The sequence below is a fragment of the Chiloscyllium punctatum genome, chromosome 21 (assembly GCF_047496795.1).
Source record: "Chiloscyllium punctatum isolate Juve2018m chromosome 21, sChiPun1.3, whole genome shotgun sequence".
Taxonomy (NCBI): domain Eukaryota; kingdom Metazoa; phylum Chordata; class Chondrichthyes; order Orectolobiformes; family Hemiscylliidae; genus Chiloscyllium; species Chiloscyllium punctatum.
This window is the reverse complement of record NC_092759.1, coordinates 21,273,024-21,300,850: the sequence shown is the minus strand read 5'-3', so window position 1 is coordinate 21,300,850 and position 27,827 is coordinate 21,273,024. Positions and strand designations below refer to the sequence as shown.

The 27,827-nt window shown below is 52.1% G+C and overlaps 1 protein-coding gene across 1 annotated transcript in view; it reads left to right on the top strand.

Moving 5' to 3' along the window:
• Window positions 1-27,827, top strand: part of dnah2 (dynein, axonemal, heavy chain 2) — a 330,858-nt gene that overhangs the window by 163,101 nt on the left and 139,930 nt on the right. The window contains exons 44-49 of the mRNA XM_072591365.1: window positions 4,256-4,392; window positions 6,098-6,235; window positions 10,982-11,140; window positions 22,486-22,638; window positions 24,819-24,910; window positions 25,457-25,655. Of these exons, the coding sequence (XP_072447466.1) occupies window positions 4,256-4,392; window positions 6,098-6,235; window positions 10,982-11,140; window positions 22,486-22,638; window positions 24,819-24,910; window positions 25,457-25,655 (878 nt within the window). The remainder of the gene's footprint in view (window positions 1-4,255; window positions 4,393-6,097; window positions 6,236-10,981; window positions 11,141-22,485; window positions 22,639-24,818; window positions 24,911-25,456; window positions 25,656-27,827) is intronic.

The following is a 27,827-nucleotide window of genomic DNA, read 5'->3' as shown; positions in this document are numbered from 1 at the left end:
TGTGTCTGAAGTTAATAATTAGCTTGTAATGATTTCTGTAGCCATGGTGATTTCCTTTGAAATGGTTTGTGAGGTCTACTTTGACAGTCTAATGAGCTCTGGTTTACATAGGATTTTGTTTTTAGCCAAGTAAACCCTTGTGCTTTAATATCTGTTTGAATTTTTTCACAATTAAGAGGAACACCCAAAGTAGAGAGAGAGAGAGAGAGACAGAGAGAGAGAGATGTTTGTTTCCATTTGATGTTGTTTTAGGCTGTTTTGTGGTTCCTTGCACAGAGGTGCATTTCTGAAGTAGTGCTCCTTAGAAGAGGAGAACATTACCTTAGAGTAAAGAGTGATAGTCCCAGACCGAAAGAAAACTTGGAAGATGAGTGGATTTAAACTTCGGTTTGTGATAATTCCAGGAATGAGCTATCAATGGTTTAGGTCTAAGAGTTAACGTCACAGTTGCCTTATAGTAAAACAAAGAACTGTGGAAGCTGGAAATCTAAAACAAAACCAGAAATTGCTGGAGAAACTCATTATATCTGGCAGCACCTGTAGAGGCAGAAAAAGGCTGAATGTTTTGAGACCAGTCATTCTTCTTCAGAATCATAGAATCGTGACAGTGTAGAAGCAGGCCATTCTGCCCATTGAGTCTACACTGACCCTCCTCCAAAAGAACTGCCCACCCAGTCCCACTCCCCCCACCCCCCCCCCCCCACCCTATAATACTGCATTTTCAATGGTTAATTCACCTAGCGTGCACAACCTTGGACTCAATAGGGCAATTTAGCATGACCAATCCATCCTAAACCTGCACACAATAGGACAATTTAGTATAGCCAATCCACCCTAACCTGCACATCCCTGGACACTATGGGACAATTTCCCACGGCCAATCCACGTTAACCTGCACATCCCTGGACACTATGGGACAATTTCCCACGGCCAATCCACCCTAACCTGCACATCCCTGGACAAGATGGGACAATTTCCCACGGCCAACCCACCCTAACCTGCACATCCCTGGACACTATGGGGCAATTTCCCATGGTCAATCCACGCTAACCTGCACATCCTGGGCACGATGGGACAATTTCCCATGGCCAATCCCCCCTAACCTGCACATCCCTGGACACTATGGGACAATTTCCCATGGCCAATCCATCCTAACCTGCACATCCCTGGGCACTATGGGACAATTTCCCATGGCCAAACCACCCGAACCCGCACTTCCCTGGACACTATGGGACAATTTCCCATGGCTAACCCATCATAACCTGCACATCCCTGGGCACTATGGGACAATTTCCCATGGCCAACCCACCCTAACCTGCACATCCCTGGACACTATGGGACAATTTCCCATGGCCAAAGCACCCGAACCCGCACATCCCTGGACACTATGGGACAATTTCCCATGGCTAACCCATCCTAACCTGCACATCCCTGGGCACTATGGGACAATTTCCCATGGCCAACCCACCCTAACCTGCACATCCCTGGGCACTATGGGACAATTTCCCATGGCCAATCCACCCTAACCTGCACATCCCTGGGCACTATGGGACAATTTCCCATGGCCAATCCACCCTAACCTGCACATCCCTGGACACTACGGGACAATTTCCCATGGCCAAACCACCCTAACCTGCACATCCCTGGGCACTATGGGACAATTTCACATGGCCAAACCACCCTAACCTGCACATCCCTGGGTACTGTGGGACAATGTCCCATGGCTAATCCCCCTTAACCTGTACATCCCTGGGCACTATGGGACAATTTCCCATGGCCAATCCACCCTAACCTGCACATCCCTGGACACTATGGGACAATTTCCCATGGCCAATCCACCCGAACCTGCACATCCCTGGGCACTATGGGACAATTTCCCACTGCCAATCTACCCTAACCTGCATATCCCTGGGCACTATGGGACAATTTCCCATGGCCAAAGCACCCGAACCCGCACATCCCTGGACACTATGGGACAATTTCCCATGGCTAACCCATCCTAACCTGCACATCCCTGGGCACTATGGGACAATTTCCCATGGCCAACCCACCCTAACCTGCACATCCCTGGACACTATGGGACAATTTCCCATGGCCAATCCACCCTAACCTGCACATCCCTGGGCACTATAGGACAATTTCCCATGGCCAATCCACGCTAACCTGCACATCCCTGGACACTATGGGACAATTTCCCATGGCCAATCCCCCCTAACCTGCACATCCCTGGGTAGTATGGGACAATTTCCCATGGCCAATCCACCCAAACCTGCACATCCCTGGACACTAAGGGACAATTTCCCATGGCTAACCCACCCTAACCTGCACATCCCTGGGCACTATGGGACAATTTCCCATGGCCAATCCACCCTAACCTGCACATCCCTGGACACTACGGGACAATTTCCCATGGCCAAACCACCCTAACCTGCACATCCCTGGGCACTATGGGACAATTTCCCATGGCCAAACCACCCTAACCTGCACATCCCTGGGTACTGTGGGACAATGTCCCATGGCTAATCCCCCTTAACCTGCACATCCCTGGGCACTATGGGACAATTTCCCATGGCCAATCCACCCTAACCTGCACATCCCTGGACACTATGGGACAATTTCCCATGGCCAATCCACCCAAACCTGCACATCCCTGGGCACTATGGGACAATTTCCCACTGCCAATCTACCCTAACCTGCACATCCCTGGGCACTATGGGACAATTTCCCATGGCCAAACCACCCGAACCCGCACATCCCTGGACACTACGGGACAATTTCCCATGGCTAACCCATCCTAACCTGCATATCCCTGGGCACTATGGGACAATTTCCCATGGCCAACCCACCCTAACCTGCACATCCCTGGACACTATGGGACAATTTCCCATGGCCAAACCACCCGAACCCGCACATCCCTGGACACTATGGGACAATTTCCCATGGCCAATCCCCCCTAACCTGCACATCCCTGGACACTAAGGGACAATTTCTCATGGCTAACCCACCCTAGCCTGCACATCCCTGGGCACTATGGGACAATTTCCCATGGCCAATCCACCCTAACCTGCATATCCCTGGACACTACGGGACAATTTCCCATGGCCAAACCACCCTAACCTGCACATCCCTGGGCACTATGGGACAATTTCACATGGCCAAACCACCCTAACCTGCACATCCCTGGGTACTGTGGGACAATGTCCCATGGCTCATCCCTCTTAACCTGCACATCCCTGGACACTATGGGACAATTTCCCATGGCCAATCCACCCTAACCTGCACATCCCTGGGCACTATGGGACAATTTCCCACGGCCAATCTACCCTAACCTGCACATCCCTGGACACTATGGGACAATTTCCCATGGCCAATCCATCCTAACCTGCACATCCCTGGGCACTATGGGACAATTTCCCATGGCCAAACCACCCGAACCCGCACATCCCTGGACACTACGGGACAATTTCCCATGGCTAACCCATCCTAACCTGCACATCCCTGGGCACTATGGGACAATTTCCCATGGCCAACCCACCCTAACCTGCACTTCCCTGGACACTATGGGACAATTTCCCATGCCTAACCCATCCTAACCTGCACATCCCTGGGCACTATGGGACAATTTCCCATGGCCAACCCACCCTAACCTGCACATCCCTGGACACTAACTGACAATTTCCCATGGCCAAACTACCCGAACCCGCACATCCCTGGACACTATGGGACAATTTCCCATGGCCAATCCACCCTAACCTGCACATCCCTGGACACTATGGGACAATTTCCCATGGCCAATCCACCCTAACCTGCACATCCCTGGGCACTATGGGACAATTTCCCACGGCCAATCTACCCTAACCTGCACATCCCTGGGCACTATGGGACAATTTCACTTGGCCAAACCACCCGAACCCGCACATCCGTGGACACTATGGGACAATTTCCCATGGCTAGCCCATCCTAACCTGCACATTCCTGGGCACTGTGGGACAATTTAGCATGGCCTATCCACCCTGATCTGCATATCTTTGGTCTGTGGGATGAAACCCACACAGACTCAGGGCAAATATGCCAACTACACACAGACAGTTGCCCCAGTGTGGAATCGAACCCAGGTCCCTGGCTGTGTGAGGCAGCAGTACTAACCATTGAGCCACTGTGCCACAAGTTGTGGGTGCCTTAGATTAATTACATGTGGTCACATATCTTGGTGCTCCAGTTGCCAATTTGAATAAAATCCTTTCTGCGCTTGCAGATGAGAAACCAGACGAGAAGTGGATCCTGTTTGACGGACCTGTGGATACACTCTGGATTGAGAGCATGAACTCTGTCATGGACGACAATAAGGTGCTGACACTGATCAATGGAGAGCGGATATCTATGCCAGACCAGGTAAGTGTCCCTGTGTCTCTGCTGCCTGTAACATGATACAGATGCAGAATGCCAGGATTTGGAGTTTCCTGTGTGGGCTGAGGGAAAGTTGTACAGTGATGTTAAAGCTCACTCTGTGAGCCTGTTGAATGCAGCAGTGAGGATCCTTTTGCCTGGCTGAAGTTAATTGAGGTGGACAAACAGACAGAGAGCTGACTGGATGATTCAGTGTCCTAGTGCTGAACAGATAAAGTCTCAGGAAAGCAAATGTCAGGCAGAATACTTCAACCTGGATGTTATTTGTCAACTCTTGTTCACAATGTGTTCTGTGTGTTTGTGCAAGTGTGCGAACATGCCTTTGTGTGACTACACATGCCTGTATTGGTTTCTGTGTGCACTCGTTTTACGTGTGTCCCTATACCTGTGCATGTGTATATGTGTATACATGTGTGTCTCCGTATACACAGAAATTGAAACTAAACAAGAGGTAGGACATTCAGCCCACCGTGCCTGCTGCACCATTCAATATGATCATAACCAATCCTCTACCTCTATGCCATTTCCCACTTTCTCCCCATACCCTAAGACACCTTTAAAATCTGAAAGTATATCTCTCTCTTTCCTGACATATTCAATGACTTGGCCTTCACAGCCCTGTGTGGTAGAGAATTGCACAGCTCACTACCCTTTGAATGAAGAACCTTTTCCTTATCTCAGTCCTCAAAGGTCCACCCTGTATCATGAGACTGTGTCCGAGTTCCAGACTTCCCAGCCGTGGAAAACATCTTCCCTGCATCTAGTCTGTCCAATCCCATTAGAAGTTTAGATGTTTCAAACAGATTCCCCCCCCTCACCCCCTGTTCAACATCCTTCTAAACTCTGGTGCAACTAGGCTGAGATGAACCAATCTCTCCTTAAAGGACAGTCCTACCATCTCCAGTATCAGTCGAGCAAATCTCCAGTGCACTCTCTCGATGGCAAGTAATTCCTTTCTTAGGTGGGGACACTGAAACTGGATGCAATACTTCAGGTGTGGTCTTACCAAGACAACAAATGGAGGTTCCGGTGTTCTGCTGGACTGGACAAAGCCAGAAATCACACAATGCCAGATTAGAGTCCAACAAGTTAATTTAAAATCTTTTGAAAGCTTTTGGAGCGTATTCCTTTTGTCAAATGAAGTCATTTGATGAAGGGGCTATGTTCCGAAAGCTTGTGATTTCCAATGAACCTCTTGGACCATAACCTGGTGTTGTGAGCCTCCTGACCATGTGTGACTGCAGTAAACCACCCACACTTCTGGACTCAAATCCATGTGCAATGAAAACCCATTTACTAAAGTTCCCACCTGCCTTGCTGTACCTGCCTGTTCATCTTCATTGACAGAGCGTGAAGGTACCACTGGCCTGAGCTGTGATCTGCCCCAGGTCTGCTACCTTCCCACTTCACTCTGGCCACCCGCTTGATCACACTTACTCACACACAGCGTTCTGGGCATTGGATCACTCAAAACCGGGTGCCAACAAGGTCAGTGTCAACCAGTGAGGGGTGGGGGAGGGGGCTGCGGGTGGAGGGAACAGGGGGGCAGGATATCTCATTAGAAAAACAGCATTGAGCCTGTGAACTTCTGACCTGTCTGTCTCAGAAGGGAGTGCCCTTACATAGCGACCCACAGCAGATAAGAAGCCAGCAGTGTTGGTTGACAGCAGGTTTTGGCTTTTGTCCACAGGTTTCACTGCTCTTTGAGGTGGAGAATCTGGCAGTGGCTTCCCCTGCCACTGTGTCTCGCTGTGGAATGGTTTACAATGACTACTCGGACCTGGGATGGAAACCATGTGTTGAGTCCTGGCTGAACAAACGAGCAAAGGTATCCTTTAGACTTGAATCTTCGAAGAGCCTTTGTTACCAACCAGAAGCTGGTCTTTTTTTCTATATTCTAAGCTGTACGTCCCCTGGGCATCCAGGGTCTTGGTCACACCCATTGCCTTTACAGCAATATATTTGCCCCATGCTGTTATTATTTCCTTCTGGAGTACCTCACATTGTGCTTCCACACTTTTATCTTCAACTATCTGTTCCGTATCTACTTGGCCCAGTTGGAGCTTATCTTTCAAAAGATTAGTCTTTCCCAGTTTATAACGTTCATTCTCTGCCAATCTTTTCCGTAACTATCCTAATTTGAGTTATGGTCACTGGTTTCAAATGCTTCCTTAAGGATACACATTCTATTCCAAACCTCGTTACTGAGGGGCAGCAGTAGTAAAGTGGAGATGACAACTGTCTTTAAAATGCTCCTTTTCAGTTTCTGACCCAACTCTCAAAAGTTTGTTTGCAAAGTGTAATTTCTCTTTCTTTCTATCTCACTGGTTCCAACATGGACTTTGACCTTTGGCAATTCATCCTCCCCTTACATCGCCCGCTCCTCATAGTGACACTGACTGTCGGTAACATGCTTTACACCGTGTACACCCCTGTCAGTGACACTGTCGGTAACGTGGTTCACACCGTGTACACCCCTCTCAGAGACACTGTCGGTAACGTGGTTCACACCGCGTACACCCCTCTCGGTGACACTGTCGGTAACGTGGTTCACACCGCGTACACCCCTCTCGGTGACACTGTCGGTAACGTGGTTCACACCGCGTACACCCCTCTCGGTGACACTGTCGGTAACGTGGTTCACACCGCGTACACCCCTCTCGGTGACACTGTCGGTAACGTGGTTCACACCGCGTACACCCCTCTCGGTGACACTGTCGGTAGCGTGGTTCACACCGCGTACACCCCTCACGGTGACACTGTCGGTAGCGTGGTTCACACCGCGTCCAGCCCTCTCGGTGACACTGTCGGTAGCGTGGTTCACACCGCGTCCAGCCCTCTCGGTGACACTGTCGGTAGCGTGGTTCACACCGCGTCCAGCCCTCTCGGTGACACTGTCGGTAGCGTGGTTCACACCGCGTCCAGCCCTCTCGGTGACACTGTCGGTAGCGTGGTTCACACCGCGTCCAGCCCTCTCGGTGACACTGTCGGTAGCGTGGTTCACACCGCGTCCAGCCCTCTCGGTGACACTGTCGGTAGCGTGGTTCACCCCGCGTCCAGCCCTCTCGGTGACACTGTCGGTAGCGTGGTTCACCCCGCGTCCAGCCCTCTCGGTGACACTGTCGGTAGCGTGGTTCACCCCGCGCCCAGCCCTCTCGGTGACACTGTCGGTAGCGTGGTTCACCCCGCGCCCAGCCCTCTCGGTGACCCTGTCGGTAGCGTGGTTCACCCCGCGCCCAGCCCTCTCGGTGACCCTGTCGGTAGCGTGGTTCACCCCGCGCCCAGCCCTCTCGGTGACCCTGTCGGTAGCGTGGTTCACCCCGCGCCCAGCCCTCTCGGTGACCCTGTCGGTAGCGTGGTTCACCCCGCGCCCAGCCCTCTCGGTGACCCTGTCGGTAGCGTGGTTCACCCCGCGCCCAGCCCTCTCGGTGACCCTGTCGGTAGCGTGGTTCACCCCGCGCCCAGCCCTCTCGGTGACCCTGTCGGTAGCGTGGTTCACCCCGCGCCCAGCCCTCTCGGTGACCCTGTCGGTAGCGTGGTTCACCCCGCGCCCAGCCCTCTCGGTGACCCTGTCGGTAGCGTGGTTCACCCCGCGCCCAGCCCTCTCGGTGACCCTGTCGGTAGCGTGGTTCACCCCGCGCCCAGCCCTCTCGGTGACCCTGTCGGTAGCGTGGTTCACCCCGCGCCCAGCCCTCTCGGTGACCCTGTCGGTAGCGTGGTTCACCCCGCGCCCAGCCCTCTCGGTGACCCTGTCGGTAGCGTGGTTCACCCCGCGCCCAGCCCTCTCGGTGACCCTGTCGGTAGCGTGGTTCACCCCGCGCCCAGCCCTCTCGGTGACCCTGTCGGTAGCGTGGTTCACCCCGCGCCCAGCCCTCTCGGTGACCCTGTCGGTAGCGTGGTTCACCCCGCGCCCAGCCCTCTCGGTGACCCTGTCGGTAGCGTGGTTCACCCCGCGCCCAGCCCTCTCGGTGACCCTGTCGGTAGCGTGGTTCACCCCGCGCCCAGCCCTCTCGGTGACCCTGTCGGTAGCGTGGTTCACCCCGCGCCCAGCCCTCTCGGTGACCCTGTCGGTAGCGTGGTTCACCCCGCGCCCAGCCCTCTCGGTGACCCTGTCGGTAGCGTGGTTCACCCCGCGCCCAGCCCTCTCGGTGACCCTGTCGGTAGCGTGGTTCACCCCGCGCCCAGCCCTCTCGGTGACCCTGTCGGTAGCGTGGTTCACCCCGCGCCCAGCCCTCTCGGTGACCCTGTCGGTAGCGTGGTTCACCCCGCGCCCAGCCCTCTCGGTGACCCTGTCGGTAGCGTGGTTCACCCCGCGCCCAGCCCTCTCGGTGACCCTGTCGGTAGCGTGGTTCACACCGCGTACACCCCTCACGGTGACACTGTCGGTAGCGTGGTTCACACCGCGTCCAGCCCTCTCGGTGACACTGTCGGTAGCGTGGTTCACACCGCGTCCAGCCCTCTCGGTGACACTGTCGGTAGCGTGGTTCACACCGCGTCCAGCCCTCTCGGTGACACTGTCGGTAGCGTGGTTCACACCGCGTCCAGCCCTCTCGGTGACACTGTCGGTAGCGTGGTTCACCCCGCGTCCAGCCCTCTCGGTGACCCTGTCGGTAGCGTGGTTCACCCCGCGTCCAGCCCTCTCGGTGACCCTGTCGGTAGCGTGGTTCACCCCGCGCCCAGCCCTCTCGGTGACCCTGTCGGTAGCGTGGTTCACCCCGCGCCCAGCCCTCTCGGTGACCCTGTCGGTAGCGTGGTTCACCCCGCGCCCAGCCCTCTCGGTGACCCTGTCGGTAGCGTGGTTCACCCCGCGCCCAGCCCTCTCGGTGACCCTGTCGGTAGCGTGGTTCACCCCGCGCCCAGCCCTCTCGGTGACCCTGTCGGTAGCGTGGTTCACCCCGCGCCCAGCCCTCTCGGTGACCCTGTCGGTAGCGTGGTTCACCCCGCGCCCAGCCCTCTCGGTGACCCTGTCGGTAGCGTGGTTCACCCCGCGCCCAGCCCTCTCGGTGACCCTGTCGGTAGCGTGGTTCACCCCGCGCCCAGCCCTCTCGGTGACCCTGTCGGTAGCGTGGTTCACCCCGCGCCCAGCCCTCTCGGTGACCCTGTCGGTAGCGTGGTTCACCCCGCGCCCAGCCCTCTCGGTGACCCTGTCGGTAGCGTGGTTCACCCCGCGCCCAGCCCTCTCGGTGACCCTGTCGGTAGCGTGGTTCACCCCGCGCCCAGCCCTCTCGGTGACCCTGTCGGTAGCGTGGTTCACCCCGCGCCCAGCCCTCTCGGTGACCCTGTCGGTAGCGTGGTTCACCCCGCGCCCAGCCCTCTCGGTGACCCTGTCGGTAGCGTGGTTCACCCCGCGCCCAGCCCTCTCGGTGACCCTGTCGGTAGCGTGGTTCACCCCGCGCCCAGCCCTCTCGGTGACCCTGTCGGTAGCGTGGTTCACCCCGCGCCCAGCCCTCTCGGTGACCCTGTCGGTAGCGTGGTTCACCCCGCGCCCAGCCCTCTCGGTGACCCTGTCGGTAGCGTGGTTCACCCCGCGCCCAGCCCTCTCGGTGACCCTGTCGGTAGCGTGGTTCACCCCGCGCCCAGCCCTCTCGGTGACCCTGTCGGTAGCGTGGTTCACCCCGCGCCCAGCCCTCTCGGTGACCCTGTCGGTAGCGTGGTTCACCCCGCGCCCAGCCCTCTCGGTGACCCTGTCGGTAGCGTGGTTCACCCCGCGCCCAGCCCTCTCGGTGACCCTGTCGGTAGCGTGGTTCACCCCGCGCCCAGCCCTCTCGGTGACCCTGTCGGTAGCGTGGTTCACCCCGCGCCCAGCCCTCTCGGTGACCCTGTCGGTAGCGTGGTTCACCCCGCGCCCAGCCCTCTCGGTGACCCTGTCGGTAGCGTGGTTCACCCCGCGCCCAGCCCTCTCGGTGACCCTGTCGGTAACGTGGTTCACACCGCGTACACCCCTCACGGTGACACTGTCAGTAACGTGGTTCACACCGTGTACACTCCTCTTCCGATGTCAGAGAAAATGCTTCAAAGTGTTTCAGTTTCTGGTCGTGAACCTTTCCATGCTGATTCATACCTGGTTATGGATTCATGTCCACCTACCAATCGTACTACACTGAAGCACGCATGATTTAAAATGCTCCACTAAATGTAAACAGGAGTCTATAGAATTGTAGTGAATGGGAATAGAGTGTGGTGCTGGAAATGCTGAATCGACATTTCAGGCATGAGCCCTTCATCCGGAAAACATTGATTCTCCTGCTCCTGGGATGTTGCCTGACCGGCTGTGGTTTTCCAGCTCCACACTCTTGATTCTGATCTCCAGCATCTGCAATCCTCCGTTTCTCCTCGGAATGGAGTAATACTCTCATTTCACTGAAAGAGCAGCAATTTATTAACACATCATACACACCCGACAGACCAATTCACCACCACCAATGGTCCCATCTCATGCCCCAGCCTTGCAGACTCTTTTGAAAGTAACACAACCCTTCTCAGTTTCTGACAGCGTTGTCCTCTGTACTGTGCTGTGTGAAGGTCTTTCTGTACTTTGCAAAGTTTGACCAAGGTTTTTGCTCTCAATTTGCAGGAGGAACAAGAGCATTTGCAGGAACTGTTTGAGAAAAGTGTTGCGAAGACATTGCGTTTTAAGAAGTTCCACTGCAAAGAGCTGATTCCAATTGCTGAGCACAGTGGAGTGGTCGCCCTGTGTAACCTCTATGAGACCTTGGCTACAGTGGAGAATGGGGTAATTCAATAGCTGAGTACCACACAACAGTCCAGATTTGTGGAATAATGTGTATCTTGAGCATAAGTGGCACATTCCAATTTGGAGGATGGGTAAAGTTGATGCTCTGAGCTAGTCCAGCTTTGGGTCACAATGTAGCATTTGTGCTTTGAAGTTGGAAGGTTGTTGTTTGTTCTCCACTCTCGAAGTTTGAGCACAGACACCTTCAACAACTGAAGTAAAGGGTGGTCAGTGCTGAGGGAGTGCCGCACTGTTGGAGGGTCAGTGCTGAGGGAGTGCCGCACTGTTGGAGGGTCTGTGCTGAGGGAGTGCCGCACTGTTGGAGGGTCAGTGCTGAGGGAGTGCCGCACTGTTGGAGGGTCCGTGCTGAGGGAGTGCCGCACTGTTGGAGGGTCAGTGCTGAGGGAGTGCCGCACTGTTGGAGGGTCAGTGCTGAGGGAGTGCCGCACTGTCAGAGGGACAGTGCTGAGGGAGTGCCGCACTGTCAGAGGGTCAGTGCTGAGGGAGTGCTGCACTGTCAGAGGGTCAGTGCTGAGGGAGTGCCGCACTGTCACTGGGTCAGTGCTGAGGGAGGGCCGCACTGTTGGAGGGTCAGCAGTGAGGGAATGTCACACTGTCAGAGCAACAAAGCTGAGGGAGTGCTGCACTGTCAGAGGGTCTGTGCTGAGGGAGTGCCGCACTGTCAGAGGGTCAGTGCTGAGGGAGTGCTGCACTGTCAGAGGGCCTGTGCTGAGGGAGTGCCGCACTGTCAGAGGGTCAGTGCTGAGGGAGTGCCGCACTGTCACTGGGTCAGTGCTGAGGGAGGGCCGCACTGTTGGAGGGTCAGCAGTGAGGGAATGTCACACTGTCAGAGCAACAAAGCTGAGGGAGTGCTGCACTGTCAGAGGGCCTGTGCTGAGGGAGTGCCACACTGTCACTGGGTCAGTGCTGATGGAGTGCTGCACAGTCGGAGAGTCAGTGCTGATGGAGTTGGCACTGTTGCACAGTCAGTGCTGAAGGAGCCCCACACTGTCGGATGGTCAGTGCTGAATGGGTGGGCACTGTTGCAGGGTCAGTGCTGAGGGAGCGCTGCACTGTTAAAGGGTCAGCGGTGAAGGAGTGCTGCAGTATCGATGGATCAGTGCTGAAGGGACAGGTAATGTTAGAGAGTCAGCATTGAGGGAGCGCCACACTGTCAGAGGGTCAGTGCTGAGTGAGCTTCACATTGTTGGACGGTCAGTGCTGAGGGAGCTTCATGCCGTTGGGGCATCAGTGCCAAGGGTGACCCACACATTCAGTGTCAGGGCTGAGAGAATGCTGCAGTTTCAAAGGGTCAGTGCTAAGGGAGTGCTCCATTGTGAGAGAGTTAGTGCTGACAGAGTGCTGCATTGTCAGAGGGTTAGTACAGAGGGAGTGCTGCATTGTCAGAGGGTTAGTGCTGACAGAGTGCTGCATTGTCAGAGGGTTAGTACAGAGGGAGTACTGTGTTGTCAGAGGGTGAGTACAGAGGGAGTGCTGCATTGTCAGAGGGTTAGTACAGCGGGAGTGCTGCATTGTCAGAGGGCATGTACAGAGGGAGTGCTGCATTGTCAGAGGGTATGTACAGAGGGAGTACTGTGTTGTCAGAGGGTTAGTACAGAGGGAGTGCTGCATTGTCAGAGGGTTAGTACAGCGGGAGTGCTGCATTGTCAGAGGGTTAGTACAGAGGGAGTGCTGCATTGTCAGAGGGTATGTACAGAGGGAGTACTGTGTTGTCAGAGGGTTAGTACAGAGGGAGTGCTGCATTGTCAGAGGGTATGTACAGAGGGAGTGCTGCATTGTCAGAGGGTTAGTACAGAGGGAGTACTGTGTTGTCAGAGGGTTAGTACAGAGGGAGTGCTGCATTGTCAGAGGGTTAGTACAGAGGGAGTGCTGCATTGTCAGAGGGTATGTACAGAGGGAGTACTGTGTTGTCAGAGGGTTAGTACAGAGGGAGTGCTGCATTGTCAGAGGGTTATTACAGCGGGAGTGCTGCATTGTCAGAGCGTTAGTACAGAGGGAGTGCTGTGTTGTCAGAGGGTTAGTGCAGAGGGAGTGCTGCATTGTCAGAGGGTTAGTACAGAGGGAGTACTGTGTTGTCAGAGGGTTAGTACAGAGGGAGTGCTGCCTTATCAGAGGGTTAGTGCAGAGGGAGTGCTGCATTGTCAGAGGGTTAGTACACAGGGAGTGCTGCATTGTCAGAGGGTTAGTACAGAGGGAGTGCTGTGTTGTCAGAGGGTTAGTACAGTGTGAGTGCTGCATTGTCAGAGGGTTAGTACAGAGGGAGTGCTGCATTGTCAGAGGGTTAGTACAGAGGGAGTACTGTGTTTTCAGAGGGTTAGTGCGGAGGGAGTGCTGCATTGTCAGAGGGTTAGTACAGAGGGAGTGCTGTGTTGTCAGAGGGTTAGTACAAAGGGAGTACTGTGTTGTCAGAGGGTTAGTACAGAGGGAGTGCTGCATTGTCAGAGGGTTAGTACAGAGGGAGTACTGTGTTGTCAGAGGGTTAGTACAGTGTGAGTGCTGCATTGTCAGAGGGTTAGTACAGAGGGAGTGCTGCATTGTCAGAGGGTTAGTACAGAGGGAGTACTGTGTTTTCAGAGGGTTAGTGCAGAGGGAGTGCTGTGTTGTCAGAGGGTTAGTACAGAGGGAGTGCTGTGTTGTCAGAGGGTTAGTACAGAGGGAGTACTGTGTTGTCAGAGGGTTAGTACAGAGGGAGTGCTGTGTTGTCAGAGGGTTAGTACAGAGGGAGTACTGTGTTGTCAGAGGGTTAGTACAGAGGGAGTGCTGCATTGTCAGAGGGTTAGTACAGAGGGAGTGCTGCATTGTCAGAGGGTTAGTACAGAGGGAGTGCTGCATTGTCAGAGGGTTAGTACAGAGGGAGTGCTGCATTGTCAGAGGGTTAGTACAGAGAGAGTACTGTGTTGTCAGAGGGTTAGTACAGAGGGAGTGCTGTGTTGTCAGAGGGTTAGTACAGAGGGAGTACTGTGTTGTCAGAGGGTTAGTACAGAGGGAGTGCTGTGTTGTCAGAGGGTTAGTACAGAGGGAGTACTGTGTTGTCAGAGGGTTAGTACAGAGGGAGTGCTGTGTTGTCAGAGGGTTAGTACAGAGGGAGTACTGTGTTGTCAGAGGGTTAGTACAGAGGGAGTGCTGTGTTGTCAGAGGGTTAGTACAGAGGGAGTGCTGTGTTGTCAGAGGGTTAGTACAGAGGGAGTACTGTGTTGTCAGAGGGTTAGTACAGAGGGAGTGCTGCATTGTCAGAGGGTATGTACAGAGGGAGTGCTGCATTATCAGAGGGTTAGTACAGAGGGAGTGCTGTGTTGTCAGAGGGTTAGTACAGAGGGAGTGCTGCATTGTCAGAGGGTTAGTACAGAGGGAGTACTGTGTTGTCAGAGGGTTAGTACAGAGGGAGTGCTGCATTGTCAGAGGGTTAGTACAGAGGGAGTACTGTGTTGTCAGAGGGTTAGTACAGAGGGAGTGCTGCTTTGTCAGAGGGTTAGTACAGAGGGAGTACTGTGTTGTCAGAGGGTTAGTACAGAGGGAGTGCTGCATTGTCAGAGGGTTAGTACAGAGGGAGTGCTGCATTGTCAGAGGGTTAGTACAGAGGGAGTGCTGCATTGTCAGAGGGTTAGTACAGAGGGAGTGCTGCATTGTCAGAGGGTTAGTACAGAGGGAGTGCTGCATTGTCAGAGGGTTAGTACAGAGGGAGTGCTGCATTGTCAGAGGGTTAGTACAGAGGGAGTGCTGCATTGTCAGAGGGTTAGTACAGAGGGAGTGCTGCATTGTCAGAGGGTATGTACAGAGGGAGTGCTGCATTGTCAGAGGGTTAGTACAGAGGGAGTGCTGCATTGTCAGAGGGTATGTACAGAGGGAGTGCTGTGTTGTCAGAGGGTTCGTACAGAGGGAGTGCTGTGTTGTCAGAGGGTTAGTACAGAGGGAGTACTGTGTTGTCAGAGGGTTAGTACAGAGGGAGTGCTGCATTGTTAGAGGGTTAGTACAGAGGGAGTGCTGCATTGTCAGAGGGTTAGTACAGAGGGAGTGCTGTGTTGTCAGAGGGTTAGTACAGAGGGAGTGCTGCATTGTCAGAGGATTAGTACAGAGGGAGTACTGTGTTGTCAGAGGGTTAGTACAGAGGGAGTGCTGCATTGTCAGAGGGTTAGTACAGAGGGAGTACTGTGTTGTCAGAGGGTTAGTACAGAGGGAGTGCTGCATTGTCAGAGGGTTAGTACAGAGGGAGTGCTGTGTTGTCAGAGGGTTAGTACAGAGGGAGTACTGTGTTGTCAGAGGGTTAGTACAGAGGGAGTACTGTGTTGTCAGAGGGTTCGTACAGAGGGAGTGCTGCATTGTCAGAGGGTTAGTACAGAGGGAGTGCTGTGTTGTCAGAGGGTTAGTACAGAGGGAGTACTGTGTTGTCAGAGGGTTAGTACAGAGGGAGTGCTGCATTGTCAGAGGGTATGTACAGAGGGAGTACTGTGTTGTCAGAGGGTTAGTACAGAGGGAGTACTGTGTTGTCAGAGGGTTAGTACAGAGGGAGTGCTGTGTTGTTAGAGGGTTCGTACAGAGGGAGTGCTGCATTGTCAGAGGGTTAGTACAGGGGGAGTGCTGCATTGTCAGAGGGTATGTACAGAGGGAGTGCTGTGTTGTCAGAGGGTTCGTACAGAGGGAGTGCTGTGTTGTCAGAGGGTTAGTACAGAGGGAGTACTGTGTTGTCAGAGGGTTAGTACAGAGGGAGTGCTGCATTGTCAGAGGGTTAGTACAGAGGGAGTGCTGCATTGTCAGAGGGTTAGTACAGAGGGAGTGCTGCATTGTCAGAGGGTTAGTGCAGAGGGAGTGCTGTGTTGTCAGAGGGTTAGTACAGAGGGAGTACTGTGTTGTCAGAGGGTTAGTACAGAGGGAGTGCTGTGTTGTCAGAGGGTTAGTACAGAGGGAGTGCTGCGTTGTCAGAGGGTTAGTACAGAGGGAGTACTGTGTTGTCAGAGGGTTAGTATAGAGCGAGTGCTGCATTGTCAGAGGGTTAGTACAGAGGGAGTGCTGCATTATCAGAGGGTTAGTACAGAGGGAGTACTGTGTTGTCAGAGGGTTAGTACAGAGGGAGTGCTGCATTGTCAGAGGGTTAGCACAGAGGGAGTACTGTGTTGTCAGAGGGTTAGTATAGAGGGAGTACTGTGTTGTCAGAGGGTTAGTACAGAGGGAGTGCTGCATTGTCAGAGGGTTAGTACAGAGGGAGTACTGTGTTGTCAGAGGGTTAGTACAGAGGGAGTGCTGTGTTGTCAGAGGGTTAGTACAGAGGGAGTGCTGCGTTGTCAGAGGGTTAGTACAGAGGGAGTACTGTGTTGTCAGAGGGTTAGTATAGAGGGAGTGCTGCATTGTCAGAGGGTTAGTACAGAGGGAGTGCTGTGTTGTCAGAGGGTATGTACAGAGGGAGTACTGTGTTGTCAGAGGGTTAGTACAGAGGGAGTACTGTGTTGTCAGAGGGTTAGTACAGAGGGAGTGCTGTGTTGTCAGAGGGTTAGTACAGAGGGAGTGCTGCATTGTCAGAGGGTTAGTACAGAGGGAGTGCTGCATTGTCAGAGGGTTAGTACAGAGGGAGTGCTGTGTTGTCAGAGGGTTAGTATAGAGGGAGTGCTGTGTTGTCAGAGGGTATGTACAGAGGGAGTGCTGCATTGTCAGAGGGTTAGTACAGTGGGAGTACTGTGTTGTCAGAGGGTTAGTACAGAGGGAGTGCTGCATTGTCAGAGGGTTAGTACAGAGGGAGTGCTGCATCGTCAGAGGGTTAGTACAGAGGGAGTACTGTGTTTTCAGAGGGTTAGTACAGAGGGAGTGCTGCGTTGTCAGAGGGTTAGTACAGAGGGAGTGCTGTGTTGTCAGAGGGTTAGTACAGAGGGAGTACTGTGTTTTCAGAGGGTTAGTACAGAGGGAGTGCTGTATTGTCAGAGGGTTAGTACAGAGGGATTGCTGCATTGTCAGAGGGTTAGTACAGAGGGAGTACTGTGTTTTCAGAGGGTTAGTACAGAGGGAGTGCTGCGTTGTCAGAGGGTTAGTACAGAGGGAGTGCTGTGTTGTCAGAGGGTTAGTACAGAGGGAGTGCTGCATTGTCAGAGGGTTAGTACAGAGGGAGTACTGTGTTGTCAGAGGGTTAGTACAGAGGGAGTGCTGCATTGTCAGAGGGTTAGTACAGAGGGAGTGCTGCATTGTCAGAGGGTTAGTACAGAGGGAGTGCTGCATTGTCAGAGGGTTAGTACAGAGGGAGTGCTGCATTGTCAGAGGGTTAGTACAGAGGGAGTGCTGCATTGTCAGAGGGTATGTACAGAGGGAGTGCTGCATTGTCAGAGGGTTAGTACAGAGGGAGTGCTGCATTGTCAGAGGGTTAGTACAGAGGGAGTACTGTGTTTTCAGAGGGTTAGTACAGAGGGAGTGCTGCATTGTCAGAGGGTTAGTACAGAGGGAGTGCTGCATTGTCAGAGGGTTAGTACAGAGGGAGTACTGTGTTGTCAGAGGGTTAGTACAGAGGGAGTGCTGTGTTGTCACAGGGTTAGTACAGAGGGAGTGCTGCATTGTCAGAGGGTTAGTACAGAGGGCGTGCTGCCTTATCAGAGGGTTAGTACAGAGGGAGTGCTGCATTGTCAGAGGGTTAGTACAGAGGGAGTGCTGCATTGTCAGAGGGTTCGTACAGAGGGAGTACTGTGTTGTCAGAGGGTTAGTACAGAGGGAGTGCTGCATTGTCAGAGGGTTCGAACAGAGGGAGTACTGTATTGTCAGAGGGTTTGTACAGAGGGAGTGCTGCATTGTCAGAGGGTTAGTACAGAGGGAGTGCTGCGTTGTCAGAGGGTTAGTACAGAGGGAGTGGTGTGTTTTCAGAGGGTTAGTACAGAGGGAGTGCTGCATTGTCAGAGGGTTAGTACAGAGGGAGTGCTGCATTGTCAGAGGGTTAGTACAGCGGGAGTGCTGCATTGTCAGAGGGTTAGTACAGAGGGAGTGCTGTGTTGTCAGAGGGTTAGTACAGAGGGAGTGCTGCATTATCAGAGGGTTAGTGCAGAGGGAGTGCTGCATTGTCAGAGGGTTAGTACAGCGGGAGTGCTGCATTGTCAGAGGGAGTGCTGCATTGTCAGAGGGTTAGTACAGAGGGAGTGCTGTGTTTTCAGAGGGTTAGTACAGAGGGAGTGCTGTGTTGTCACAGGGTTAGTACAGAGGGAGTGCTGCATTGTCAGACGGTTAGTACAGAGGGAGTGCTGCATTGTCAGAGGGTTAGTACAGAGGGAGTACTGTGTTTTCAGAGGGTTAGTACAGAGGGAGTGCTGCATTGTCAGAGGGTTAGTACAGAGGGAGTGCTGTGTTGTCAGAGGGTTAGTACAGAGGGCGTGCTGCCTTATCAGAGGGTTAGTACAGAGGGAGTGCTGCATTGTCAGAGGGTTAGTACAGAGGGAGTGCTGTGTTGTCACAGGGTTAGTACAGAGGGAGTACTGTGTTGTCAGAGGGTTAGTACAGAGGGAGTGCTGCATTGTCAGAGGGTTAGTACAGAGGGAGTGCTGCATTGTCAGAGGGTTAGTACAGAGGGAGTGCTGCATTGTCAGAGGGTTAGTGCAGAGGGAGTGCTGTGTTGTCAGAGGGTTAGTACAGAGGGAGTACTGTGTTGTCAGAGGGTTAGTACAGAGGGAGTGCTGTGTTGTCAGAGGGTTAGTACAGAGGGAGTGCTGCGTTGTCAGAGGGTTAGTACAGAGGGAGTACTGTGTTGTCAGAGGGTTAGTATAGAGCGAGTGCTGCATTGTCAGAGGGTTAGTACAGAGGGAGTGCTGCATTATCAGAGGGTTAGTACAGAGGGAGTACTGTGTTGTCAGAGGGTTAGTACAGAGGGAGTGCTGCATTGTCAGAGGGTTAGCACAGAGGGAGTACTGTGTTGTCAGAGGGTTAGTATAGAGGGAGTACTGTGTTGTCAGAGGGTTAGTACAGAGGGAGTGCTGCATTGTCAGAGGGTTAGTACAGAGGGAGTACTGTGTTGTCAGAGGGTTAGTACAGAGGGAGTGCTGTGTTGTCAGAGGGTTAGTACAGAGGGAGTGCTGCGTTGTCAGAGGGTTAGTACAGAGGGAGTACTGTGTTGTCAGAGGGTTAGTATAGAGGGAGTGCTGCATTGTCAGAGGGTTAGTACAGAGGGAGTGCTGTGTTGTCAGAGGGTATGTACAGAGGGAGTACTGTGTTGTCAGAGGGTTAGTACAGAGGGAGTACTGTGTTGTCAGAGGGTTAGTACAGAGGGAGTGCTGTGTTGTCAGAGGGTTAGTACAGAGGGAGTGCTGCATTGTCAGAGGGTTAGTACAGAGGGAGTGCTGCATTGTCAGAGGGTTAGTACAGAGGGAGTGCTGTGTTGTCAGAGGGTTAGTATAGAGGGAGTGCTGTGTTGTCAGAGGGTATGTACAGAGGGAGTGCTGCATTGTCAGAGGGTTAGTACAGTGGGAGTACTGTGTTGTCAGAGGGTTAGTACAGAGGGAGTGCTGCATTGTCAGAGGGTTAGTACAGAGGGAGTGCTGCATCGTCAGAGGGTTAGTACAGAGGGAGTACTGTGTTTTCAGAGGGTTAGTACAGAGGGAGTGCTGCGTTGTCAGAGGGTTAGTACAGAGGGAGTGCTGTGTTGTCAGAGGGTTAGTACAGAGGGAGTACTGTGTTTTCAGAGGGTTAGTACAGAGGGAGTGCTGTATTGTCAGAGGGTTAGTACAGAGGGATTGCTGCATTGTCAGAGGGTTAGTACAGAGGGAGTACTGTGTTTTCAGAGGGTTAGTACAGAGGGAGTGCTGCGTTGTCAGAGGGTTAGTACAGAGGGAGTGCTGTGTTGTCAGAGGGTTAGTACAGAGGGAGTGCTGCATTGTCAGAGGGTTAGTACAGAGGGAGTACTGTGTTGTCAGAGGGTTAGTACAGAGGGAGTGCTGCATTGTCAGAGGGTTAGTACAGAGGGAGTGCTGCATTGTCAGAGGGTTAGTACAGAGGGAGTGCTGCATTGTCAGAGGGTTAGTACAGAGGGAGTGCTGCATTGTCAGAGGGTTAGTACAGAGGGAGTGCTGCATTGTCAGAGGGTATGTACAGAGGGAGTGCTGCATTGTCAGAGGGTTAGTACAGAGGGAGTGCTGCATTGTCAGAGGGTTAGTACAGAGGGAGTACTGTGTTTTCAGAGGGTTAGTACAGAGGGAGTGCTGCATTGTCAGAGGGTTAGTACAGAGGGAGTGCTGCATTGTCAGAGGGTTAGTACAGAGGGAGTACTGTGTTGTCAGAGGGTTAGTACAGAGGGAGTGCTGTGTTGTCACAGGGTTAGTACAGAGGGAGTGCTGCATTGTCAGAGGGTTAGTACAGAGGGCGTGCTGCCTTATCAGAGGGTTAGTACAGAGGGAGTGCTGCATTGTCAGAGGGTTAGTACAGAGGGAGTGCTGCATTGTCAGAGGGTTCGTACAGAGGGAGTACTGTGTTGTCAGAGGGTTAGTACAGAGGGAGTGCTGCATTGTCAGAGGGTTCGAACAGAGGGAGTACTGTATTGTCAGAGGGTTTGTACAGAGGGAGTGCTGCATTGTCAGAGGGTTAGTACAGAGGGAGTGCTGCGTTGTCAGAGGGTTAGTACAGAGGGAGTGGTGTGTTTTCAGAGGGTTAGTACAGAGGGAGTGCTGCATTGTCAGAGGGTTAGTACAGAGGGAGTGCTGCATTGTCAGAGGGTTAGTACAGCGGGAGTGCTGCATTGTCAGAGGGTTAGTACAGAGGGAGTGCTGTGTTGTCAGAGGGTTAGTACAGAGGGAGTGCTGCATTATCAGAGGGTTAGTGCAGAGGGAGTGCTGCATTGTCAGAGGGTTAGTACAGCGGGAGTGCTGCATTGTCAGAGGGAGTGCTGCATTGTCAGAGGGTTAGTACAGAGGGAGTGCTGTGTTTTCAGAGGGTTAGTACAGAGGGAGTGCTGTGTTGTCACAGGGTTAGTACAGAGGGAGTGCTGCATTGTCAGACGGTTAGTACAGAGGGAGTGCTGCATTGTCAGAGGGTTAGTACAGAGGGAGTACTGTGTTTTCAGAGGGTTAGTACAGAGGGAGTGCTGCATTGTCAGAGGGTTAGTACAGAGGGAGTGCTGTGTTGTCAGAGGGTTCGTACAGAGGGAGTGCTGCATTGTCAGAGGGTTAGTACAGAGGGAGTGCTGCATTGTCAGAGGGTTAGTACAGAGGGAGTGCTGCATTGTCAGAGGGTATGTACAGAGGGAGTGCTGCATTGTCAGAGGGTTAGTACAGAGGGAGTGCTGCATTGTCAGAGGGTTCGAACAGAGGGAGTACTGTGTTGTCAGAGGGTTAGTGCAGAGGGAGTGCTGTGTTGTCAGAGGGTTAGTACAGAGGGAGTGCTGCATTGTCAGAGGGTTAGTACAGAGGGAGTGCTGTGTTGTCAGAGGGTTAGTACAGAGGGAGTGCTGTGTTGTCAGAGGGTATGTACAGGGGGAGTACTGTGTTGTCAGAGGGTTAGTACAGAGGGAGTGCTGCATTGTCAGAGGGTATGTACAGAGGGAGTACTGTGTTGTCAGAGGGTTCGAACAGAGGGAGTACTGTGTTGTCAGAGGGTTAGTACAGAGGGAGTACTGTGTTGTCAGAGGGATAGTACAGAGGGAGTGCTGCATTGTCAGAGGGTTAGTACAGAGGGAGTGCTGCATTGTCAGAGGGTATGTACAGAGGGAGTACTGTGTTGTCAGAGGGTTCGAACAGAGGGAGTACTGTGTTTTCAGAGGGTTAGTACAGAGGGATTGCTGTGTTATCAGAGGGTTAGTACAGAGGGAGTGCTGCATTGTCAGAGGGTTAGTACAGAGGGAGTGCTGCATTGTCAGAGGGTATGTACAGAGGGAGTACTGTGTTGTCAGAGGGTTAGTACAGAGGGTGTACTGTGTTGTCAGAGGGTTAGTGCAGAGGGAGTGCTGCATTGTCAGAGGGTATGTACAGAGGGAGTGCTGCATTGTCAGAGGGTTAGTACAGAGGGAGTGCTGCATTGTCAGAGGGTTAGTACAGAGGGAGTACTGTGTTGTCAGAGGGATAGTACAGAGGGAGTGCTGCATTGTCAGAGGGTTAGTACAGAGGGAGTGCTGCATTGTCAGAGGGTATGTACAGAGGGAGTACTGTGTTGTCAGAGGGTTCGAACAGAGGGAGTACTGTGTTTTCAGAGGGTTAGTACAGAGGGAGTGCTGCATTGTCAGAGGGTTAGTACAGAGGGAGTGCTGCATTGTCAGAGGGTATGTACAGAGGGAGTGCTGTGTTGTCAGATGATTCGTGCTGAGGTACTGCTACATTATCAGAGGCTCCGTTTGAAGATTTCTCCTGCAGTGGTCATGCCCTCATTTTACGCAATGCTTCTTCTAGGTGAACCCAGCTGATCCTGATAACTACCTGCACATGATTGGGATGTTCTTTGTATTCAGTCTGATCTGGTCTGTGTGTGCAGCTGTGGATGAGGAAGGAAGGAAGAAGATGGACAACTTTTTGAGAGAGATGGATGGCAGCTTCCCGAGCAAGGTGAGCTATTTCCTCAGATGGAATGTATTTACAGTAGGTTTACAGAGAGTGAAAGATGTGTTACTGTGGGAGCAATGGTATGGATGTGGGTTCGAGCAGCAGTGGCCTTGAGTTTGAATGTATGGGGTAATAGATTTCTACCAAAATTGAGAGTGTGGTGCTGCAAATGCACAGCTGGTCAGGCAGCATCCGAGGAACAGGAGAATCAACATTTTCCAGATGAAGTTCTTATGCCCGAAACGTTGATTCTCCTGCTGTGATTTTCCAGCACCACACTCTCGACTCTGATCTCCAGCATCTGCAGTCCTCACTTTCTCCTAATAGATGTATACCAGAGAAGACGGAATTTGCAGGATTGTCAGGAAACAGCAAGTGTGTGAGAATGTCTGGGTCTTTCAAACAGCTACCACAGAAACGATGGTGGAAAGATGATGTAAGAGTTTCTGAGTCTGGAAAAAGTTTCTTTTTGGGAACAGGCACTGGCACATCAAGGGACACCAAGTTGATTTTACCATTTCAGGCGACTATTCATAACCATGCTATAGTTAGAGCACAGAAGAAAGCCATTTGGCCTGTCACTCCTGTGCTGGATCTCTGTAGGAGTCACCCACCCGCCTTCTTCCAGTGGCCTGCAAATGTTTCTTCTCCCTCTTCAGATAATGATCCCATTCTCTGCTGAATTCTGCAGTGAACCCACTGTCAGGGAGTCCAATCCAGATGGTGACCACTCGATATTTCAAGACACATGCCCATTGCTTCAGGTAATCAGACTTGGTTCCTCAGCAAAAGCTCCCCATTCAGTGCAGACATGCTGCACCTAAGGTGAGCTATGTAACTCTCCTAAGGTCAGGAATCTGCTGTCATGGTCTTTGTGGCCTTGGCCTAGCACTGAATCTTCAGCTGTGATGCTGGAGAAAGCTCCAGTGACTTGTTTAGGGCCTGGGTGCATTGCTGCCATTTGGAAAGTGGCAGCTGGAAAGGATAGGACAGGGCTGACACAAACGTGAATATTTGCAATGTGTAACGTGGCCAGAAAACGATGAGGGGATGGTCACCTCCAGAGTAAACCCCACCCCCTCGCCGAGAAAACCCTGCAGAGTGATGAAACGGTTAAAAAAGCAAGGCCAGCTTTACCTTTGAAATGCTAGGGAGTCCTTTCTGGTTTCCTTTAGGCACAGAGTCGTGAGCCGAACTCGGGTTCAACTGCCTCAACCCCAGGACAAGGCAGGGACAGACTGCAAGAGAGGGTGGCCTTAGATTGCAGGAGAATTTGGACAGGCTGCTCACTGGCAAATGGAATTCAATCCAGAAATGTAGGAGGTGACGCACTTGGGCAGGACAAACAAGGCCAATAATAAGTCAGACCCTGGGAAGCTCTGAGGATTAGCAGGACCTCGGTGTCCATATACACTGGTCCCTTAGATAGTCATTACAAGGATGTCTGGATACTCATCCTTATAATCCAAGGCAGACAGCTGGAGTATGTGTGCAGTTCTGGAATCCACACTCTGAAAGCGGTATGATTTCACTGGGCGGGGTGAGAGGAGATTTACCAGGACATTGCCCTGGATGGATAGTTTCAGTTATGAAGAGAGATCAGACAGAATGGGGTCATTTTCCCTGGAGCAGAGGAGACTGCAGCAGTGGGGGAGGGTGTTCATGATTAAGAAATATCAAATTAGGAAGGGCATAGACAGAAGTATTTCCCCTTGATGGAGGGATCAAGCACCGGGGGGTATACAATTAAGGGAAGAGGCAAGGCATCCAGAGGAGATGTGTGGAAGATTAGTTTCATCCAGAATGTGAAGAATATATGGAACTGACTGCCCTGTGAGGATACTAGAGGCAGAAACCCTCATCAGAGTAAAGAAGGCTTTACACATGCAGTTGCAATGCCAAAGTGAAAAGGCAATGGGCCAGGAGCTGGGAAATGGGATTGGAATAGTGAGGCGGTTGTTTTTCACCAGCACAGACTGGATGGGCTGAAGGGCTGTAAGAGTGAGAACAATGCAGCAGGCAGCTGAAACAACCGGGGTGAAGCAGAGGCAGACCTGCAGTGTGAGATACTTCAGACAGTCAGCTCAGAGGCAGATCAGTATTGAATTGTGTCACCCCGATGTCGTGTAGCTAGATGGCCGCTGTCTGAATGTTTTCCTGATGGATCTGCTTTCCTTGTCCAGGAAACTGTCTACGAATATTACGTAGACCCAAAAACCAAGGTGTGGACCTCCTTTGAGGAAAAGCTGACAAAGTCATGGCGATATCCGAGCAAGTAAGCAATGCTTTCAGTGGCTTTTCGAAAGTAAGTCAAGGATCGAGGGGTTTGCATTTGTATCTTGTGAATGGTTTGGTCTCTAGTTAATCACTGTGAAGTGCAATCACACTCTAGCCATTGAAATCATTGCCCCAGCTATTTTGCACACAGCAAGATCCCACCGACAATGGCAATGATCTTCTTTGGCCTGGTTGAGAAGTGCATATTGTAAGATCCTCATGACAGTGCCATAAGAATGTCCAGATGACGCAGTTTCATCATATCAGATGAAAGATGAATATTCGCTCCAGGACACCCCTGTTCTTCTTTGGAATGGGTGTCAGTGAGGATCAGAAAGGGCTTTGGTTTAATGGGTGATCCCCTTCAACAATGCTGCACACACTCAGTGCTGAGAGGGTCAGCCTGGATGTGGAGCTCCAGTCTCCAGAGTGAGGCTGTCTCTCTGGGTGTTGTAGAAATATGTAATGATTCATGCCCCAGTAAATTTGAATGGAGCGTGAGGATGTTTATCAGTGTTTCTGTGTGATGTTTTGCATCTTGCAGCATGCCCTTTTATAAAATCATCGTGCCCACAGTGGATACAGTGCGATACAACTTTCTGGTGAGCAGTCTGGTGGCCAACCAGTGTCCAGTGCTGCTTGTGGGCCCAGTTGGGACAGGGAAGACCTCTGTTGGTCAGAATGCACTCCAGACCCTTGACCCCATGAAATGGTCAATACTGACTGTGAACATGTCTGCTCAGGTAGGACAGCCTAAATACTAATAGGATTAATGCTTCCTTTATAAGCTTGTGGAGACCGTGGTAGCCTGCCGTGTGGTTTCCACAGTCTTTCCTGCTGACAGATAATCTGTGGATGAACAAGGGGATGCATGCCCTTTGGGCTGGGAAGGCGCAGTGAGTTGGGTACAGGAGTTGGGATGTCATGTTGCAGCTGGACAGGACATTGGTTTGGCCACTTCTGGAATATTGCGTGCAATTCTGGTGGCCCTGCAAGAGGAAGGATGTTGTGAAACTTGAAAGGGTACAGAAAAGATTTACCAGGATGGTGCCAGGGTTGGAGGGTTTGAACTGTAGGGAGAGGCTGAATAGGCTGGGACGGTCTTCCTGGAGCGTCAGAGGCTGAGAGGTGACCTTACAGAGGTTTATAAACTCACGAGGGGCATGAATAGGGTAAATAGACAAGGTCTGTTCCCTCCGGTGGCAAAGTTCAAGTCCAAAGGTCATTCAGCACAGAGACAGACCCCCTTGGTCCAAACTGGTCCATGCTGACCAAAATGTTCACGAACGCTAACCCCATTTCCCTGCACTTGGCCCGTAACCTTCTAATTCTTTCCTATCCATGTATTTGTCCAAATACCTTTTAAATGTTGTTAGTGTACCGACCTCAACTACATCCATTGGCTCATTCCATATGCGTACCACCCTCTGGGTAAAAAAAAGGTTGCCCCTCAGGTTCCCTTTTATTCTTTCCCCTCTAACCATAAACTGATGCCCTCTAGTCCTCGATTCCTCAATCCTGGGAAAGAGACTGAGTGCTTTTAACATGTCCATGCCTCTCATGATCTTATACACTTCTATAAGATAACCCCACAGCCTCCTACGCTCTTCAGAAAAAAGTCCTAGCTTGTCCAACCTCTCCCTATAACTCAGACCGTTGAGTCCTGGCAACATCCTTGTAAATTTCTCCTGTACTCTTTCCAGTTTAATTACATCCTTCCAGTAGCAAGGTGACCAAAACTGAACACAATACTCCAATGCGGCCTCAATAATGTTCTGTACAACTGCAACATAACTTCCCAACTTCTATACACAGTGCCCTGACTGATGAAGGCCAGTGTGCCAAAAGCCTTCTTCACTGCCCTGTCTACCTGTGACTCCACTCTCAGAGAACCATGTACCTGAACCCAAGGTCCCTCTGTTCTACTACACTCCTTAAGGCCCTACCATTCACCATGAAACCCCTGACTTGATTTAACTTTCCAAAATGCAAGACTTCACACTTATCTATATTAAACTCCATTTGCTATTTTTCAGCCCACTTCCCGAGCTGATCAATGTCCTGCTGCAATCTCTGATAACCTTCCTCACTGTCCACGATCCCGCCTATTTTTGTGTCGTCTGCAAACTTACCAATCATGCTTTATACATTCTCATCCAAATCATTGATAACAAACAGCAATGGGCTCAGCACCGACCCCTGAGGTACTCCACTAGTCACAGGCCTCCAGTGGGACCAGCATCCTTCCACTATTACCCTCTGCTTCCTACCATCAAGCCAATAGTGTATCTAATTGGTTTAGGGTGAGAGGGGAAAGATATAAAAGAGACCTAAGGGGCAACTTTTTCACCCAGAGGGTGGTACGTGTATGGAATGAGCTGCCAGAGGATGTGGTGGAGGCTGGTACAACTGCAACATTTAAAAGGCATTTGGATGGATACAAGAATGGGAAAGGGTTAAGAGGAATATGGGCCAAATGCTGGCAAGTGGGACTCAATTAGATTAGTTTCTCTACACTATGGAAACAGGCCCTTCGGCCCAACAATCCACACCAACCCTCCGAAGAGTAACCTGCCCAGACCCATTCCCCGAATGCACCTAACACTGTGGCCAGTTCACCTGACCTGCACATCTTTGGACTGTGGGAAGAAAAACCGGAGCACCCGGAGGAAACCCACGCAGACTCGGGGAGAATTTGCAAACTGCACACAGACAGTCCTCCAAGGCTGGAATCAAACTTGGGTCCCTGGCGCTGTGTGGCAGCAGTACTAACCATTGAGCCACCATGCCATCCTAGATTAATTTAGGATATCTGGTCAGCATGGACGAATTGGACCGAAGGGTCTGTTTCCGTGCTGTATATCTCTATGACTCTATGACATTGATTTCCCAACTAAAACAGAAATTGCTGGAAA